The sequence below is a fragment of the Megascapheus bottae genome, chromosome 6, assembly GCF_031878675.1.
Source record: "Megascapheus bottae isolate mThoBot1 chromosome 6, mThoBot2.hap1, whole genome shotgun sequence".
NCBI classification, from domain to species: domain Eukaryota; kingdom Metazoa; phylum Chordata; class Mammalia; order Rodentia; family Geomyidae; genus Megascapheus; species Megascapheus bottae.
This window is the reverse complement of record NC_143514.1, coordinates 54,715,317-54,734,757: the sequence shown is the minus strand read 5'-3', so window position 1 is coordinate 54,734,757 and position 19,441 is coordinate 54,715,317. Positions and strand designations below refer to the sequence as shown.

General features: G+C 41.6%; 1 protein-coding gene across 1 annotated transcript in view; it reads right to left on the bottom strand.

Annotated features, from left to right (window-relative positions):
• Positions 1-19,219, bottom strand: part of Pik3r3 (phosphoinositide-3-kinase regulatory subunit 3) — a 51,199-nt gene extending 31,980 nt beyond the window's left edge. Inside the window, exon 1 of the mRNA XM_090334935.1 lies at positions 18,368-19,219. Coding sequence (XP_090191061.1) covers positions 18,368-18,473 — 106 coding nt within the window. The 5' untranslated portion in view covers positions 18,474-19,219. The remainder of the gene's footprint in view (positions 1-18,367) is intronic.
• Positions 19,220-19,441: the final 222 nt, after the last annotated feature.

Here is a 19,441-nt window from a genome sequence, read left to right as displayed (position 1 = left end):
TAGGTTGATTTGGGATATTTCAGGGCTTGTGCTTAATTAGGGTTGATTTTTGTGTATGTGTGTGTGTATGTGAGGTGGGGGGAGAGAGAGAGAGATTTAGAGATTTAGATTTGAACCTCATGCTTGCTAGGCAAGGACTTTACCATTTGAGCCATATTCTCAGTCCCTTTTGTTTTTTGTTTACTTTTCAATTAGAGTCTAGGATCTTGATCTTCATACTTCTACCTCCTATCTCCTTTTGAAATAAGAATCTTTCTAACTCTCTTTCTTTGTCTGGCCTGGAATGATAATCCTCCAGTCATTATTTCCTATGTACCTGGATTACTGGTAAGCACCAACATGCCCAGCCTAGTTATTCTCTCTTTTTCTTTGTTTTTGTTATCTGTCTGTCTGTCTGCCAATCTATCTATCTATCTATCTATCTATCTAGATTGTCTGTATATCTGATTTTCTTTTGTCTCAGACCAGGATTCATAGGTGCTATCAGATATTTGTTTTTGCTCATTGGTGTGTGCTCTAATACCTAAGCCATGCCTCCAGCCCCACTTGTCTAATTAAGTAAAAATATTTAAGCTGGAGTAGCTCACGTGGTAGAGTCCTCACTTTGAGCAGAAAAGCTCAGGGAAAGCACCCAGTCCCACAACAGACCAAAAAAAATAAAACCACAGAAAAATGAGCTCGGGGCGATGGCTCATGCCTGTAATCCTAGCTACTCAGGAGGATGAGATCTGAGGATCAAGCCAGCCCAGGCACTAAAGAACAAGAGACTTTTTTTATTTTTCTGTTCCTGGAGACCAAACTCAGGCCTGAAGCACTGTCCTTGGGCACTGCCCCCCCCCCTCAGGGCTAGTGATCTACCACTTGAGCCAAACCACCACTTTCAGCTTTTGCCAGTCATAGGGCTTGAACTCAGGGCTAGTGTTTACCACTTGAGTCACAGCACCACTTCTAGCTTATTTCTACATATGTGGTACAAAGAATGGAACCGAGGTCTTCGTGTATGCTAGGCAAGCACTCTACCACTAGGCCAAACTCCCAGCCCAGAACATGAGACTCATCTCCAATTAACCAGTAGAAAACTGGAAGTGGTGCTGTGAAGTGAGCTGAAGAGCTCAGGAGCAGCACCAGGCCCAGAATTAAAACCCCGTGACTGACCTAAAAAAAAAAAAAAAAAAAAAAAAAAAAGAATGATGATCATTGCTCCTCTAACCCCAAAATTTTACCTATCCTGATCTTAGAGTTAAACACATTATAGCCCAGTAGTCTCTAGCAAATGGGATACAGGCTCGTGCCTGTAACCCTACCTACCTAGGAGGTTGAGATCTGAGGAATGCCATTCAAAGGCAGCCCAGGCAGGAAAAGTTTCAAAGTCTGTGAGACTCTTATCTCCAATTAACTGCCAGAAAAACAGAAGTGGCACCTTGGCTCAAGTGGTAAAGCGCTAGTCTTGAGCTGAAGAGCTTAGGGACAGTGCCCAGGCCCAAAAGTTCACAACCCAGAACTGGCCAAAAAAAAAAAAAAAGAGCTGGTGTGCTAGCATATATCTCTAACCTCAGCATTCAGGAAGCTGAGGCAGGAGGACTGAAGAGTTCAAAGACCAGCCCAAACAATGTAGTAAGACTCTGTCAAAAGGAAGGAGGGCCAAGAGCATGGCCTAGTGATAGAGTGCTTGCCTAGCATGCATAAAGCCCTGGGTTTGGTTTCTTGGTACTATATACACAGAAAAAGCCAGAAGTGGTGCTATGACTCAAGTGGTAGAGCACTAGCCTAGAGAAAGCCCAAGGACAGTGTACCAGGCTCTGAGTTCAAACCCTAGGACAGGCAAAAAGAAAAAAAAAAAAAAAAAAAGGAGGAGGAGGAGAAGGAAAAGGAAGGAAGGGGAAGAAGAAAGGAAGAGGAAGGAAAAGGTAGAGAAAGAAGAAGTGAAGGAAGAGAGGGAAGGAGAAAAAGAAGAGAGGGAAAAAATTTCCTACCACTACATGAAATCAATACAGATGTTAGAATGCTGAATGAAAATCACAAGAAAATATATCCTGTATAATTCCCCTAATACTAAACTCAAAAAAGGCAAAAATAATATATGTCATTGAGGGATGCAACTATAAAGAAAAATAAGGAAGTAATTATCACAAAAGATCAAGTTAATAGTTACCTCTGATGAAGAGGAGGACATAATATGCTTTGGGGCTTCTAGACTATCTTCTGCATCTTTATCTAGATGATGGTTACATGGTTGTTCACTTTATATGAAATGAGTAAACTATATATTTGTTTTACATATTTTTCAGTGTGTATTCTGTGTGTGTGTGTGTGTGTGTGTGTGTGTGTGTGTCATGGGGCTTGAACCCAAGGCCTGGGCGCTGACCCTGAGCTCTTTAGATCAAGGCTATCGCCCTACCCCTTGAGCCACAGCACCACTTCCCCTTTTCTAGAGATTATTTGGAAATAAGAGTCTCATGGTCTTTAAGCCAGTGCAGTGGTTCATGCCTGTAATTCTAGCTACTTAGGAGGTTGAGATCTGAGGATCATGGGTTCAAAGCCAGCCCAGGCACTACAAAGCCCTGAGACTCTTATCTCCAATTAATCTCTAGAAAATGGGTAGTGGGGCTGTGGCTCAAGGTTAGGGCAGTAGCCTTGAGCTAAAGAACTCAGGGGCAGTACCCAGGCCCAGAGTTCAAGCCTCCCCCACCCCGCACACACACACAAAAAAAAACAGAGTCTTATGGACTTTGGTTCCCGGGCTGGCTTTGAACCGTGATCCTTAGATCTCAGCTTCCTGAGAGGCTAAGACTATAGGTATGTGCCACCACACCCGGCTTGTATTCTATTTTTCAACCACATCAGTGAGCCCTTCTCTATTCAGAACAAGGTAGCAATTCCTCTCTGCTGTCCATCTGCTTTGACCAGTGGTTGTTTTCTCTGTATTACTTATTTCTGCCTATGATGATATACAGTTGCTTCTTAATGTGCCCAGTTTCCTTCTACATAAAGCAAAGATTTATGCTCATTATTACATTACACTGAAAGAGTACCTAGACTAGGGGTTTGATGTGGCTTAGAACATACAAAGCCCTGGGTTTAATGCCTTAGCTCCACTTAAACAGAAAAAGCGGAAAGTGGTAATAGTGCTAGCCTTGAGCAAAAAGAAACTCGGGAACAGTGTTCGGGCCCTGAGTTCAAGCCCCAGAAATGGCACATGCGTGCATGCATGCGCGCACGCGCACGTGCATACACACACACACACACAGAGCACCTGGGCTAAAATATGCTTATACATCTTCCTCCATGTTCATGTAATCCTGTGGAAATACAATTGTTTGTTTGTTTTATAAAATGAGATCTAGCCAAGCACTGGTGGCTCACACTTGTAATCCTTGCACTCAATGGCTGAGATCTGAGGATTGCAGTTCAAAGCCAGCCTGGGTAGGAAGGTTGAGATTCTTATCTCCATTTAACCACCAAAAAGTCATAACTACAACTATGGCTCAAGTAGAACACTAACCTTCAGCAAAAGAAGCTCAAGGACAGCTCCTAGGCTATGAGTTCAAGCCCTAGGACAAAAACCAAAACAATGTTACAAAAATACCTTATATATGGGGCCAAAAGTTTGGCCTAGTGGTAGAGTGCTTGCCTAGCATGCACAAAGACCCAGGTTCGATTGCTCTGTACTACCTACATAGAAAAAAGCTGGAAGTGGTGCTGAGGTTCAAGTGGTATAGCTCTAGCCTTGAGAAAGTCCAAGGACTGGCAAAAAAAAAAAAAAAAAAAAAAAAAAAAAAAAAAAAACACCTCATACATATACCTGCTAGTACTTTAATTTCTACAGGTTCCCTGAAAATCAATTTTAATAGCTAATGGCAAGCTTTCCAAAACAGATTCAGCAGTTCACATCACCAGTACTGGACCAAATTAATAAATTGTTAATTTTTCTTATAATTTACTTGCTTTGAAAAGACTGAGGAAGTTTAAACACACAACCCAAAAACAACCCACGCAACTAATACCTGGAAGCATTCAGCTGTTATGTTGCCCTCATCCACAAGAACTCAGTACAACTTATTACTCAATTCTACAACTTCCTACAACTTAATCTAGGTCCCAGACGTCCACACAGTAAGTCCTCCCTCTCTTTTCCAAGTAAAGCCTAAGGGAAAAAGAGCCTTACCAAAAGGAAAAAACTCTGAACCACTGCACCTCTGCCTCATTTTTGAGTCCATATAATTCAAAGTTGTCCTTCCTTTTAAATTGCCCAACTCTCCACAAACAAGAAAACCAAGTTATCTAGATTCCTTCATTTTCCTCAGGAAAATCTCTAATACTAAGTAGTCCCATCAGTTACCTTTTTTTTTTCTTTTATTTTTTCCTTTTTTTTTTTATTTTTTGCTAGTCCTTGGCTTGAGCTCAGGGCCTGAGCACTGTCCTTGGACTTTCTCAAGGCTAGAGCTCTACCACTTGAGCCTCAGCACCACTTCCGGCTTTTTTCTGCGTGTGTGGTACCGAGGAATCAAACCCAGGTCGTCGTGCATGCTAGACAAGCACTCTACCACTAGGCCAAACTCCCAGTCCCCATCATCAGTTACCTTTTTATAATTTTTTATTCATTCTCACTCCTACTACCTTAACTTTAAGCTTTTATAACATCTTTCATCTATACTAAAGCAACTTCCTAACTAGTTTTTTTGTTGTTTTTTTTTTTTTAGTCTTACTCTCTTCCACATATTTTTCACCTTGAGGCCAACACATTTCTTCCCTACTTAAAACCTGTTAGACTGGTCAGGCACTGGCGGCTCATTTCTGTAATACTAGAAGGCTGAGATCTGAAGATCACAGTTCAAAGCCAGACTACTGGGCAGAAGAGTCCATGAGACTCTTATCTCCAATTAACCAGCAAAAATGCTAGAAGCTGAGATGAGACTCAAGAGGTAGAGGGGCCAGTATTGAGCAAAAACAAAAACAAACAAAAAACTGAGACCAAGAGGCCCTCAGTTCAGGCCCAACAATGGAAACAAATAAACAAACAAACCTGTTATGATAGTATTACCTCACTGTCATTAAGTCCCCTAAATGTATTCAGAGCCTTCCATGATTTGAATCTCACCTACCTATCCTAATACTACTTCCCACTCACATATTATCTTTGACAAAACTTAAAGTACTGCAGCCAAGGACATTTACTAAGGTTGTCAACTCTCCATTACACCAGAAGTAATCCAATCATTCCTTCTACTGTTTATACGATCACTTTTTATTACAACTCTTAACATTCATTTAACCAATATTTATAAAGTCTTTCTAAATGCCAGAGACAGGACTAAGTATTAGAGATCCAGCAATTAATTATGAACTCAATCCTTATCCTGATTAAGGCTGAACTAATGATAAATGTGAAAAATTATAAAGGAAGTTATGTGGTATTCAGTATAATAAAAATGTGTATTAAATAATAGCAAGGAGAAAAAGAGGGAGTTATAAAGAAAAGTACTGTATGAAGCTGTTTACATGTGTCTTTCTTAATTATAGTCTGAGTTCCTTAAAGATGGGGATTGTGACATCACAGTACAAATTATGCCAATGAACAGCAATGTATCTTAACTACAAAGATCACTGCCCTAATCACTCATATGCTAATTGCCATGACAGACAAGTGCTCTTATTGGTCAGGCCTAGATCATATGCCCATCTTTAAGCCAATGGGATATATCATCTGTACCCAAATCACATACACTCAAAGTTGAAGAGTTGCACCAACCTGGGGAAAAAAAAATCAAAAAGCTGTTCCCTAAATAAATGAAAGGGAGGCTGGATGCTGATGTTCACGCCTATAATCCTAGCTATTCAAGAGGCTGAGATCTGATAATCGCGGTTCAAAGCCAGCCCAGGCACAAAAGTCCATGAAGGCCTGGAGTTTGGCCTATTGGTAGAGTGCTTGCCTTGTATGCACAAAGACCGGGGAGTTCATTCCTTGGTACCATATACATAGAAAAAAGCCAGAAATGATGCTGTGGCTCAAGTGATAGAGTTCTACCCTTGAGAAAACCCAAGCACAGTGCTCAGGCCCTACGCCCAAGCCCAGGACTGGCAAAAAAAAAAGTCCATGGGACTCTTATCTCCAGTTTACCAGCAGAAAACCAAATGTGACTCTGTGGCTCCAGGGTTAGAACACTAGCCTTGAGCTGAAGAGCTCAAGGACAGTGTTAGTCCCAGAGTTCAAGCCCCACAACTGACAAATAATAATAACAACAACAACAACAACAATACAAAAAAATGAAAGGGAAATTAGGAAGGAGGGGAACAAGACAAAACTTATTCTTTAGCTCTTAGGTTAGCAGACATTTTCATTATCACCCCAAAATGTATCTTGTTCCCTCCCAATCTATTAAGAGACTTAGATGAGATTGACCTTATTCCAGAAGTAGACCCTGACTTGACACACCAGCAATTCTCAAGCAAGGTTTGACTAGCAAAGTCAATATAATCTGGGCATTTGTTATGAATACAAATCCTTGGCTAAACATGGAGATATACATCTAGACTGGAGTTTCAGGCCAGCCTTGGCCATACAGTGAATTCAAAAGCAGTCTAAGGGGCCAGAAGTTTGGCCTAGTGGTAGAGTACGTGCCTAGCATGCACGAAGACCCGGGTTGGATTCCTTGGTACCACATACATAGATAAAAAGCCAAAAGTGGTGCTGAAGCTCAAGTGGTAGAACTAGCCTTGAGAAAGCCCAAGGACAGTGCTTAGGCACTGAGCTCAAGCCCAGGACTGGCAAAAAAAAAGGCAGTCTAAGCTAGTTTAAGCCATGTCTCATGATAAAGTATTTGTCTAGCAAGTACAAGGCTCTAGAGACAATACCCTCTCCAAAAAAAGTGAAATCCTACAATTCAACCCCAGATCCACTTAATCAGAAATTTTGGGGGTACAGCCTAATAATCTGGCAGTGTGATTCATGTGATAGAGCACCAACTGATGAACAAAAATGAGAGGTCCTGAGTTCAAGCCCTAAAAACAGGAAAAAGGAAGTTTTTTAATGAGTTTTTTAGAGGAATGGATCCGGGTGCTATAATCTCCTACCTTCCTTCCTTCCTTTTTTTCCCTGAGCTCTTTTTGCTCAAGGCTAGCACTTTACCACTTCCGGCTCTTTCTGTGATTTAACTGGAGATAAAAGTCTTACAGGTTTTCTTGCTCAGGCTAGCTTCAAAGCGAAATCCTCAGATCTCAGCCTCCTGAGTAGCTAGGATTACAAGCATGAGCCCACCTCAATATCAGTTTTTAACTGATATTGTCCCATCATAATCAACCAACCCTAAGGTTGGTTTTAATTGTTATTTCTTTTTTTTAATTTTTTTTAAATTGTTATTTCTTAAGCCATTTTGAATTCAGTTCTGCTGCTTGCAGCTGCAAACATACTAACTAAATGGGGTTTGGTTTTGTTTTTCCCTTTTTTTTTTTTAATGAACCATATCTGAAAACTAGTAACAGACAAAAAAAAGTTTGTGGTTAGTTCTATAAATGCTTATTAGGACTTTAGTATAAGCTGGGCATCAGTGGCTCACATCTATCATCCTAGCGATGTAGGAGGGTGAGATCTAAGGATTGTGGTTTCTAGCCAGCCTGGAGAAAGAAAAAAAAAAATTCATGAAACTCTAAATAACCAGCAGAAATCTGGAAGTGGAATTAGAGTTCAAGGTATGATAGAGTACAGCTTCAAGCAAAACAGCCAAGTGAGAACAAGAACATGAGGCCTGATCGAGCCCCAATATGGGTACCTGCTATAGTGACCCTGCTATATAGACTGAAATTCAGAACACCTAAGACCTAAGAACAGACTCTAAAGCAACATATTTCTAGCACAATTCCTTTCTTTCCTTCTTTTTTTTTTTTTTTTTTTGTCCGTCGTAAGACTTGAACTCTGGGCCTGGGCACTCACTGTCCCTGAGCTCTTCAGCTCAAGGCTACCACTTCTAGCCCTGGAGCCACAGCACCACTTCCAGCTTTTTCTATGTATGTAGTACCGAGGAATTGAACCTGGGTCTTCGTGCATACTAGGCAAGCACTCTACCACTAAGCCAAACTCCCGGCCCTCATTAAGGCTTTTTTTTTAACCCAATTTAAATTGAGGTTTTACACTTGCATTCATTTACTGAGATTATGTAGTTACCTCCTCTGAACTTGTTTCTCTGTACCCTCAGAAAAGGTAGGCCTTCTGGGACACACACATCATATTAGATACCAAAGGCTACATAATAGTAGATAGCACCAACTCTAGCTTTGTGTTGGTTCTTCAATATCAGGTCACAGGTAACTTTCACATGGACAATGTACATGCAAAACAGTATGGCCTCACTAAGTGCTGGTGGCCCACTCCAGTAATCCTTGCTACTGAGGAGGCTGAGATCTGAGGAACAGTTCAAAGCCAGCCAGGTCAGAGAAATCTGAGACTCTTATCTCTAATTAATGAGCAAAAAGCTGGAAGTGCAGGTATAGCTCAAGTGATAGAATACCAACTTTGTGAGGATATAGGTAATAAGCACACTTGTGTGACACCTTGAGTTCATGTACCACTACCAGCACACACACACAAACACATACATACACACACACACACACTATGATCAGACATGCCTGAGCTAAACCATTGACTCTTACTTTAAAATATGAAAAACAGGGGGAGGGGGAGGGAAATGGAGCCACAAACATGAGAAGGGGTATCAATGTGTGTGGAGTAATGCTCCTTCTATCTGGCAAATATAACTGTAACCCTCCTATTAAATACAATAAAAATGTATAATAAAAAATAAAATAAAATATGAAACATTGTTATTTTATATGATCTTGCATGAAACAACAAATAGACCATATTTGAGCGATTTAGAAACTTATCTTCAATAAGACTAAACTGACTTACTTTATTATCACATGTCAAGTTCTACTTACTGTAAAGTTAAGTGATATAACATTGGGTAGAGGGACCGGGAGTTTGGCCTAGTGGTTAAAGTGCTTGCCTAGCATGCATGAAGACCTGGGTTCGATTCCTCGGTACCACATACATAGAAAAAAGCCAGAAGTGGTGCTGAGGCTCAAGTGGTAGAGCTCTAGCCTTGAGAAAGTCCAAGGACAGTGCTCAGGCCCTGAGCTCAAGCCCAGGACTGGCAAAAAATAAATAAATAAATAACATTGGGTAGCTTACATTTCCCTTTGACCTTGTGCTATGTAGATCTAAACTAAAACTTTCAAAAATGTTAAAGTCAGAAGCCAGAAGCAGTGGCTCATGCCTGTAATCCTAGCTACTCAGGAAGCTAAGATCTGAGGATCAAGGTTCAAAGCCAGCCCTGGCACTGAAGTCCATAAGACTCTTACTGCCAATTAATCACCAGAAAAATGGAAGTGGCGCTGTGGCTCAAGGGGTAGGGTGGTAGCCTTGAGCTGAAGAGTTCAGGACAATGCCCAGACCCAGAATTCAAGTCCCAAGACCAATAAAAAAAAAGAAAATAGGGCCGGGGGTTTGGCCTAGTGGCAGAGTGCTTGCCTAGCATGCACGAAGACCCGTATTCAATTCCTTGGTACCACATATATAGAAAAAAAGCCAGAAGTGGTGCTAAGGTTCAAGTGGTAGAGCTCTAGCCTTGAGAAAGTCCAAGGACAGTGCTCATGCCCTGAGCTCAAGCCCAGGACTGGCAAAAAAAAAAAAAAAAAAAAAAAGAAAGAAAGAAAATAAAAACAACTTGCAAGTCAGATATAGTCACTAATTCATTACTCATTTCATTTCAAAAACTTTTACTCCACCACAAAAATCTTTTTTTTTTTTTTTTTTTTTTGCCAGTCCTGGGCTTAAGCTCAGGGCCTGAGCACTGTCCTTGGACTTTCTCAAGGATAGAACTCTACCACTTGAGCCTCAGTACCACTTCTGGCTTTTTCTAAGTATATGGTACCAAGGAATCGAACCCAGGTCTTCGTGCATGCTAGGCAAGCACTCTACCACTAGGCCAAACTCCCAGCCCATCCACCACAAAAATCTTGCTAATAACAATATTTAGTATTGCATTTTTCCATTATTTCCCTTAACATAAATTCTCTTTTTAAGTTTAATGGTGAAAATTAATATCAACATATTAAATTTTAAGCCACAAAATAAAACTGGTTGGTTCTATAGGCTTAATGTGTAACAAAATACTTCAGCACTGGCTGGAAGTTTGGCCTCATGGTAGAGTGCTTGCCTAGCATGCACAATGACCCAGGTTCCATTCCTCAGTACCACATACATAGCAAAAAACCAGAAATGGTGCTGTGGCTCAAGTGGTAGAGCTCTAGCCTTGAGAAAGTCCAAGGACAGTGCTAAGGCCCTGAGCTCAAGCCCAGGACTGGCAAAAAAAAAAAAAAAAAATGTGAGGGCCTAGTGGTAGAGTATTTGCCAAGTTCAATTCCTCGGTACCACATACGTAGAAAAAGCCAGAAGTGGGGCTGTGGCTCAAGTGGTAGCGCTTTAGTTTGAGAAAGCCCAATGACAGTGCTCAGGCCCTGAGTTCAAGTCCCTGGACTGGTTTGTTTGTTTTTTTTTCATTAAAGTGGTACACTACTAGAATCTTTAGAGAAAAAATTTTAAAATGGAAAGGAGATTAGCACAGGATCTTGATTTGCAGTCAGAAGTAGGCTGAGTATATTCTGCAGAGGAAGTAATAAAAGCAAAAGCCTGGAGATAGGAGGAATAAGCCAAGTTCAGGCTATTAAGCTATAAGGAATTTGACCAGAAAAGAAATGTGAATCGAAGATTAGTAATGGTTTTATAAATGTAAGTTGATGCCCTATTGCCAAAGATCATGTATGCCATGTTTGGGAGTATGTTTTGGTATATCAGAAGTATGTCCTCTGCTTAAAAGAAATAGAGAACCAGACGCCAGTGGTTCCTGCCTGTAATCCTGGATACTCAGAAGGCTGTGATCTGAGAATTCCTGTTCGAAGCCAGCAAAGGCAGGAATGTCCATGAAACTCTCATATCCAATTAACCAGCAAAAAAAAAAAAAAAAACAGAGGTAAAGCTGTAACTCAAGGGTAGACCGCTAGTCTAAAGCAAAACAGCTCAGAGACAGTGCCTAGATCCTGAGTTCAAGCCCCAGGATTGGCACCAAAAAAATAAAAAAATAAAGCAAAAAAGAAATGGAGAGAGTCAGGAGTTTGACCTAGTGGTAAAGTACTTGCCTAACATGCACAAAGCCCTGGGTTTGATTCCTTGGTACCATATATACAGAAAAAGCTGGAAGTGGTGCTATGGCTCAATGGTAAGAGTTCTAGCCTTGAGAAAGCCCAAGGACAGTGCTCAGGTCCCGAGTTCATGCCCCAGAACTAGCAAAAAAAAAAAAAAAAAGGAAAGAAAAGAAAAAGCAGGGCCAGGAGGTTGGCCTAGTGGTAGAGTGCTTGCCTAGCATGCACGAAGACCCAAGTTCGATACATTAGAAAAAAGCCAGAAATGCTGCTGTGGCTCAAGTGGTAGAGCTCTAGCCTTGAGAAAGCCCAAGGACTGTGCCCAGGCCCTGAGTTCAAGGCCCAAGGCTGGCAAAAAAAAAAAAGAAAAGAAAAAGAAATGGAGAGATATTCACTAGTTTTTAGTAGGACAGTAACACAATAAAACAAAAATTTAGTAGGATTAGCCTGGCTGAAGAACTCAGGATAAAGCTATGGAGAAGAGAGAAGAAATCAGAAACACAACAACCCATGAAGTAGTGGCTAAAAGCCTGCGTTGTAGAATCGGGTAATCATCAGTCCTACTTTGCTACTTGCTAGCCATGAGCCATTAGTTAAAAGTGAGATAATAATAGTGTGTACTTTATAAGGTAGTTGTGCAGCTAAAAGAAATAGTACATATAAAAGCATAACATAGTGTTTGGCCTGTTAATAATTATTCACAAATGTTAGCAAGTATTACCTTCATTACAAATCATTTCAAATGTGAGGTAATAAAGAACCATTTATAAGAGCAACAGAAACTTAAGACTCATGAAATGCTAAAACCCTAGGCAACACTTCACAAAAACAAAATTCAGGGGCCGGAAGTTTGGCCTAGTGGTAGAGTGCTTGCTTAGCATGCCCAAAAATCCGAGTTCGATCCCTCAGTACCACATACATAGAAAAAAAGCCAGAAATGGTGCTATGGCTCAAGTGGTAGAGCTCTAGCCTTGAGAAAGCCCAAGGACAGTGCTCAGGCCCTGAGTTCAAGACCCAGGACTGGCAAAAAAAAAAAATGCAATGGCCCAAGATTAAAACTTGCGAATGAAGAAAATAATGGAATAAAAATAATTCAAAAGTTTTGGCTGTAAAAGAGCTAATCTCAGAGAGGTAAACATAGGATAATTATATGCTGTCAATAAAAAATTGTACATTATAAGTGACAATTAGGTCTTGTGCCAAACACTGTGCTAGACACTGACATAGTGCATCTGTAAGGTATGTATTAGTTTGATTTTACTGAAAAGAAAATGGATGCTCAAAGAAGTTAGGTACTGGCCATATAACCTTGGGCACAGAAAAGGCAAAGCTAGCATTAGAACCGGTATCATCCAGGGACTTGATCTGATTTGATTGGCTTTGTTTTTGAGACAGGGTCTCATTGTATAGCTCAGGATGGCCTTATACTTTTGATTCTCCTACCTCAACTTCCTGAGTGCTGAGATTATTAGTGCGTGCCACTACACTCAGCTTCATATCGACTATTTTGTGCTCTTTTTACTCAGACTGCTTCCTCTTTTAAAACTAATACAAAATTGAGGGTGTGGGGGGGGGAGGGAAACGGGTACCAAGACATGTGAAAGGGTATCAATGTATGTGAATTAATGCACCTTCTATCTGGCAAATATCATGTAACCCTTTTACTAATTACAATAAAAAAAATAAAGCAAAAAAAAAAAAACTAATACAAAATTATGTCATATCACATAGACATGTTTGTAATTCCTTTCCTACCTATCTACAGCAACCATAAATATGTCCTATCTTTTCTACTCACATTTTAAGAAAAAACTTAAAGGTATTTAGCACCAAAACAGTGATGAGAAAGTTAAAAAGAATCAAGTGAGCCAGTGGTTCACTCCTACAATCCTAGCTATGGAGGCTTAGATCTGAGAACTGTGGTTCAAAGCCAGCCTAGGCAGTTAAGCCTGTGAGACTTCTATCTCCAGTCAACCACCAAAAGGCCAGAAGTTGGGGCTAGGAGTTTGGCCTAGTGGTAGAGTGTTTGCCTAGCATGCATAAAGACCCAGGTTCAATTCCTGAGTACCACATACATAGGAAAAGCTGGAAGTGGTGCTGAGGCTCAAGTGGTAGAGCTCTAGCCTTGAGAAAGCCCAAGGACAATATTCAGGCCCTGAGTTCAAGCCCCAGGACTGACAAAAAAAAAAAAAAAGCCAGAAATGGAGCTGTATAGTTCAACTGGTAGAATGCTAGCTTTGAACACAAAAGGCTCAGTGACAGTGCCCAAGCCCGGAGTTCAATCCCTAGGACTAACACCAAAAAGGACAAGAAAAATTCAACCATATAACTTGCTAACTGTAAAGACCCAGATCAAGCTGGATAATGGTGGCTTACTCCTATGATCCTAGCTACTCAGAAAGCTGAGATCTGAGGATCACAGTTCAAAGCCAGCCCAGGCAGGAAATTTGATGAGACTCTTATCTACAATTAACTACCCAAAAACCAGTAGATCTGTGGCTCAAAGTGATAGAGTGCTATCCTTGAGCAAAAGAGCTTATGGAGGGGCAGGGAGTTTGGACTAGTGGTAGAGTGCTTGCCTAGCATGTACAAAGACCGAAGACCAGGGTTCAATTTCTCAGTACCACATACATAAAAAAAGTGCCAGAAGTGGTATTGTGGCTCAAGTAATAGAGCTCTAGCTTTGAGAAAGCCCAAGAACAGTGCCCAGGTCCTGAGTTCAAGCCCCAGGATTGGCGGGAAAAAAAAGGAAGGAAGGAAGGAAGGAAGGAAGGAAGGAAGGAAGGAAGGAAGGAAGGAAGGAAGGAAGGAAGGAAGGAAGAGAAGGAAGGAAGGAAGAGAAGGAGGGAGGAAGGGAGGGAAAGAGCCCAGGGACAGTGCCCATACCCTGAGTTCAAGCCATAGGATCACAAAAATGAAGGAGGAAGAGGAGGAGGAAGAAGAGGAAGGAAGGGAGGGAAGGAGAAGGAGGAGAAGGAAAAAGAGAAGGAGAAAGAGAAGGAGAAGGAGGAGAAAGATACAGAGCAGCAGATGATGTAGTCCTTTAGTATGGGTCTCAGCAGATATTTTCCTCATCACAGAATCAGTATACCAGTTCTCTACCAAAACATTACTTAATCTAAATTTTACCAGCCTGAAAATATCAAACAAGCAAATAAATTTCTTTTTGATTTAGGCTTCATCAGAGAAACTTTTGGTGTTTTGTTTTGGCTAGTCCTGGAGCTTGAACAGGGCCTGGGCACCATCCCTGAGCTTCTTTTGCTCAAGGCTAGCACTCTGCCACTTGAGCCTCAGCACCACTTCCAGCTTTTTTTGTTTATGTGGTACTGAGGAATCAAACCCAGAGCTTCATGCATGCTTCATGTAGCACTGCACTTCTAAGCTACATTCCCAGCTTCATCAGAGTTACTTTATCAGGTAGGCTACCAAGAAACTTCTGGTCTAGCAGTTTTCTAAATGTGGCACATAGTTCCCAAGACCCTATCAGATAGTCCAAGATATTAAAATATTTTTTCCGGGGGGAGGGAAATGGGGACCAAGACATGAGAAAGGGTATAAATGTTTGTGAAGTAATGCACCTTCTATCTGGTGAATACAATGTAACCCTTCTATTAATTACAATAAAAAATATATGAAAAAAAGAAAAATAAAAAAAAAATAAAATATTTTTTTCCCAGTTGTAGGGCTTGAACTCAGGCCCTGGGCACTGTCCCTAAGCCTCTTTGTGCTCAAAGCTAGTGCTCTACCATCTACCATCATAGCACTACTTCTGCCTTTTTCTGTTTATGTGGTATTGCGGAATGGAACCTGGGGCTTTACGCATGCTAGGCACGCACTCTACCACTAAGCCACGTTCCCAGCACTTGAGTAGTATATTGGAGATAAGAGTCTCAGATTTTCCTGTATGGCTTTGAACTGTGATCTCCAGATCTCAGCCTCCTGAGTAGCTAGGATTACAGGCGTGATCCTCAGGCTCAAGTTATTTTCATAACACGGCATTACTGACATTATTTGCCTTTTTCATTCTCATTCTTTCAGAACTATAGAGTTTTGTATAGGCTGTAATATGTAGTATCTCAACAGATTAAAAGCAAAAGCAAACATAAAACAGTACCATTCTTCTCAATAATTTGTTTTGCTTTTATTAGAAAAGCAAAGATTTTTAATATTATTTCAAAAAGTCATGCTAGAGCCACATTTATAATTCCATAGCTATTCAGGAGGCTGAGATATGGAGGATCATGGTTTGAAGCCAGCTGGAATAAAAGGCTACAAAATTCCATATTTAATTAACCAGAAAAATGCCAGATTAGTGGCATGTCTCAGCACCAGCTGTCAACAAGAATATAAGCAGGAGTGCAATACCCTGAGTTCAAGGCCCAGTAAAGGAAAAGAAGAAAAGGAGAGAGGGAGGGAGGGAGGGAGGGAGGGAGGGAGAAGGATAGACATAGGTAGGGAGAGCTGGCAGGCAGGAAAAAAGGAAAGAAAAGAAGGGAAAGGAAATACAGAAACATTATGATATTAAATTCCCAGCTGGACACCAGTGTAATCAAAGTTACTCAGGAAGCTGAGATCTGAGGATCATAGTTTGAAGCCAACTCAAGCAAGAAAGTCCAGAAGAAGCTTATCTCCAACTAACAATCAAAAAGCTGGAAGTAGAGCTGGGACTCTAGTGGAGTGTTAGCACTGGGCAAAAAAGCTCAGGGACAGGGCTCAGGCCTGGCAAAACAACAAAAACAACAAAAAAATGGTACTTTAACATTACTGGGGGACAGGAGTTTGGCCTCATGGTAGAGTGTTTGCCTAGTGTTCATGAAGCCCTGGATTCAATTCCTCGGTACCACATACACAGAAAAAAAGCTGGAAGTGTTAAAGCACAAGCCTTGAGAAAGCTCAAAGACAGTGCAGACAGTGCCCTGAGTTCAAACCCCAGGACTGACCAAAAAAAAAAAACTACTATAGACTAGACAGAGGAGAAATGGGAAAACTTAGTGAAGTATTACACTATTCCAGGTAGAAGACAATAAACTTGAGATTGGAAAAGTCAAATAAAAAACATGCTGCAACCACTTCACTGATAATTTACTGTTTTAAAGGTTTTAGACTATCACACAAGAAAAGGCTGGCATTTACATTATTTCCATTTAAAACAAACACATTAATTTCATAATCAATACGTCAGCACATTCAAGTATGGTCTCTTTTTGAAAAACTATTAACTAACCATATTCTATACAGTAAGAATAGAAAAGATAATAAAAAATAGCTTATACATAGAATAGAAACTCAATATACACAATTTCATTTAAGGATGACACTTTAAACTCAAAAGTTTATCCTCATGGAAAATAAAGTTTAGATTAGAATTTTCTATGCTATCTTATATGACCCACATCTTCACATAATTTAAGTCAACTTTTCTTAAAATTATTTTTGGACAACTCAGTTCAACTTGAACAATAATTTTCTACCAGTCTGATATTTTTCAATCATTAGTGCCTTCTTCATTTTCTCCCCTCCTCCCTACTCACCTCCCCGCCCAACAAATTCTCTTTGTATGTCTACAAGGCAAGATACCATATGATAGTTATGATTCTAAGGCAGCTTGAATATATAATTCTTACACTGCAGAAATGTAGAATGAGTAACCCTACTTTCTACAAGAAGGGTACCAGTGATACCCTACATTTTGAATAGATGAATGACAAATGTTTCTAACAGAAATGATGCTTTACCATTAGGGGGAAACAAAGGGGAAAACACACACAATAGATGGGTGGCAAATCTTAGAAACTTTACAGAACACTGAAAAGCTGCATCTGGATTGCAGTCATGATTGTAAAAGCAAATCAAGAAGTGTGTAAAATAAAGGGAAAAGGAAAATGCTTTAGTGATCATTAAAAGTGAAAAAGGTTTATTTAGTATTGGTATTAGTTTTTATCACAGCATCATTTAACATAATCACTAATTTGAAAAAGTATAATTCACTAGTCATAAGGACACAGGAAATAATTTCTGCATGCCTGTAAGACATTATACTCACTACACTTGCATGGACTCCATTCCTTTCAAACATTAAAAAAAAAAAGTCTTACAATAAGTGAGGTTTCCTCAACGACACGATTTATTCTGAAGATTTAGCCACAATATACTTTTTAAAGAGCTAACAAATTCATCTTCACCAAAAAGCAAGGACTCACAAAGGCCCCGTACTTATTGGAAATCATTACATAAAGCACTGTCTGTAATTGTAAAGAAGGTTTGAAAACCTGACAGCTAATAACCATAAGATAAGGTCGACTTGAAAGAAAAACAAGAAACTTCATTTTCCTCTCTTGTCCTTTCCTACAACGATACAGAAAATGTCTGTAATGGCCTCAGACAAAGCTCTAAAATAAAAATACAGTGTATGCATACTTCACATGTATCTAGGAACCTATGACATACATGTACAATATAGCATTCAGAGAATGGCTCTTTATGAGCTGGAGTTGAAGCAAACTCTATCCTAAAAATTGGTGAAATCACCATAAATTAAAGAGCAGTATAATACTGCATGTACATCGGAGAAAGAAAACCTCAGGCTAAGGCCACGACTGAGCAAGAATCCCTGAAAATCACCAGTGTTTGGTTTCTATAAGAGAAAGAGAGTCCCCCCCCCCCAAAAAAAAGAAGGGGAAGAAGAAGAAGAAGAAGAATCACACATAAGCAACTCCGTTTCTTAACCAAGGTAAAACATAACGAACCAAATCAGATCAATGTAAGAAACGATGTTTTAAAGAATCCCCTCCAGGGAAAGACTGGCTTCAGGAGTGAATTATAAAACATCCTTGGCAGGTATTAGTCTTTAATTGAAAATGGGAAGGGGAGAGAAAAAAAAAAAGTCGAAGGCCAACAAAAACCTCAAGCAAAGGCAAAAGCAAGAAAGGGTCCTCCCCCACCCCACCCCACCCCCACCCCGCCTTCGCAGGACAATGGAGCCAAGGCTCTAACTGCAAACTTTAAACCTGGCCGCCCGAAGCCGGGCTACTGCACCCCGAACTGCGAACCCGCCCCGTCTCCCAGACCCAGCGCACCCACGAGCGCCCATGCCCCGCATCCACCACCGACGTCCGCTTAAGCACCAATCGGACCCATCGCAAGAGCATTTCTTTTTTTTCTCCCCAAATACCTGGAGGATCCATTTCAATATAAAAGATCAGTTCTGTCGAGTAGGGCATCATCACCTCCCTCCAGTCTGCGTCATCGCGGTCCATACTCCACACCGTATTGTACATGGCGCTGTCAGGGGCAGGTCGTCAGGAAATAGAAAGCATAGAGAGCTTTTCTTTTAGTCTGTTATTCTAAACAAATAACCTAAATAGGCAGCTAGAGAGACGGCTCTATCTGTGAAAGTCCCGCACGGGAAAAAAAATGTACTTCTGGTTTTCCAGCGGGTCCAGGACGAGTCCGGTCAGCGAGCAGGACGAGGACGGGGTCCCCTTCCCTGGTCACTGCTCCTCCAGCACCCCAAAAATGCCCCCCAAAACTTTCAAGCTATGGAGTTCTACCCTCAAAGAGTTACGGAGAGGACGGAGAGGCAGAGGGCAATCGTGTTAAAACAGAAAAAGAAAAAAGGCAGCGCCCCCCAATCCTTTCCACACAATCTCTCAGCGCCTTCAATCCTTTCCGCGGAAGCCACTTTCCTGTCCTCCGGAGAGGGGGAAAGGCATGGAGAGAAGAAAAAGAAAAGAATGCGTGGGGAGAAGGCTGGGGAAGTGACAAAGAAAGACATTAAAAAAAAAAAGAGGGGGGTTGGGAATTGCGTTCAAGTTTCGGGGTCCCACGGGGGTGCGGCGAGATTCCCTCGGGGGCCGGGGCTCGGCGGGGACGCCCGTGGGGCTCGGAACCGGAGCTGCCACAGCCTGGGCGCGGGGAGCCCCGTGGAGAAGTCGGGCGAGCCGGGCTCGGCGGCGCGCTCCGGAGCGGCCGGCGGGGGAGAGAGCCGCGGCGCCGGCGCCCCTCACGCTCTGCCCCGCTCCAGCCACTGGAGTTTCATTTTAACAGCGCGGAGGGGACCTCCCCGCCCCACCCCGCCCCACGCCTCCCCGCTGGGGCGCCACCCAACCGCGCGGAGCGGGAGGGGGGCGCAGCGGCATCCCCGCCGGCCCGCCCGCCCGAGCCGGACGGCCGCACGCGGCCTCAGGTGCCCACACACACCGGGAGGGGGCCGGTCCTTCACCTGGACTTTCCCCTCTCCCCGCCG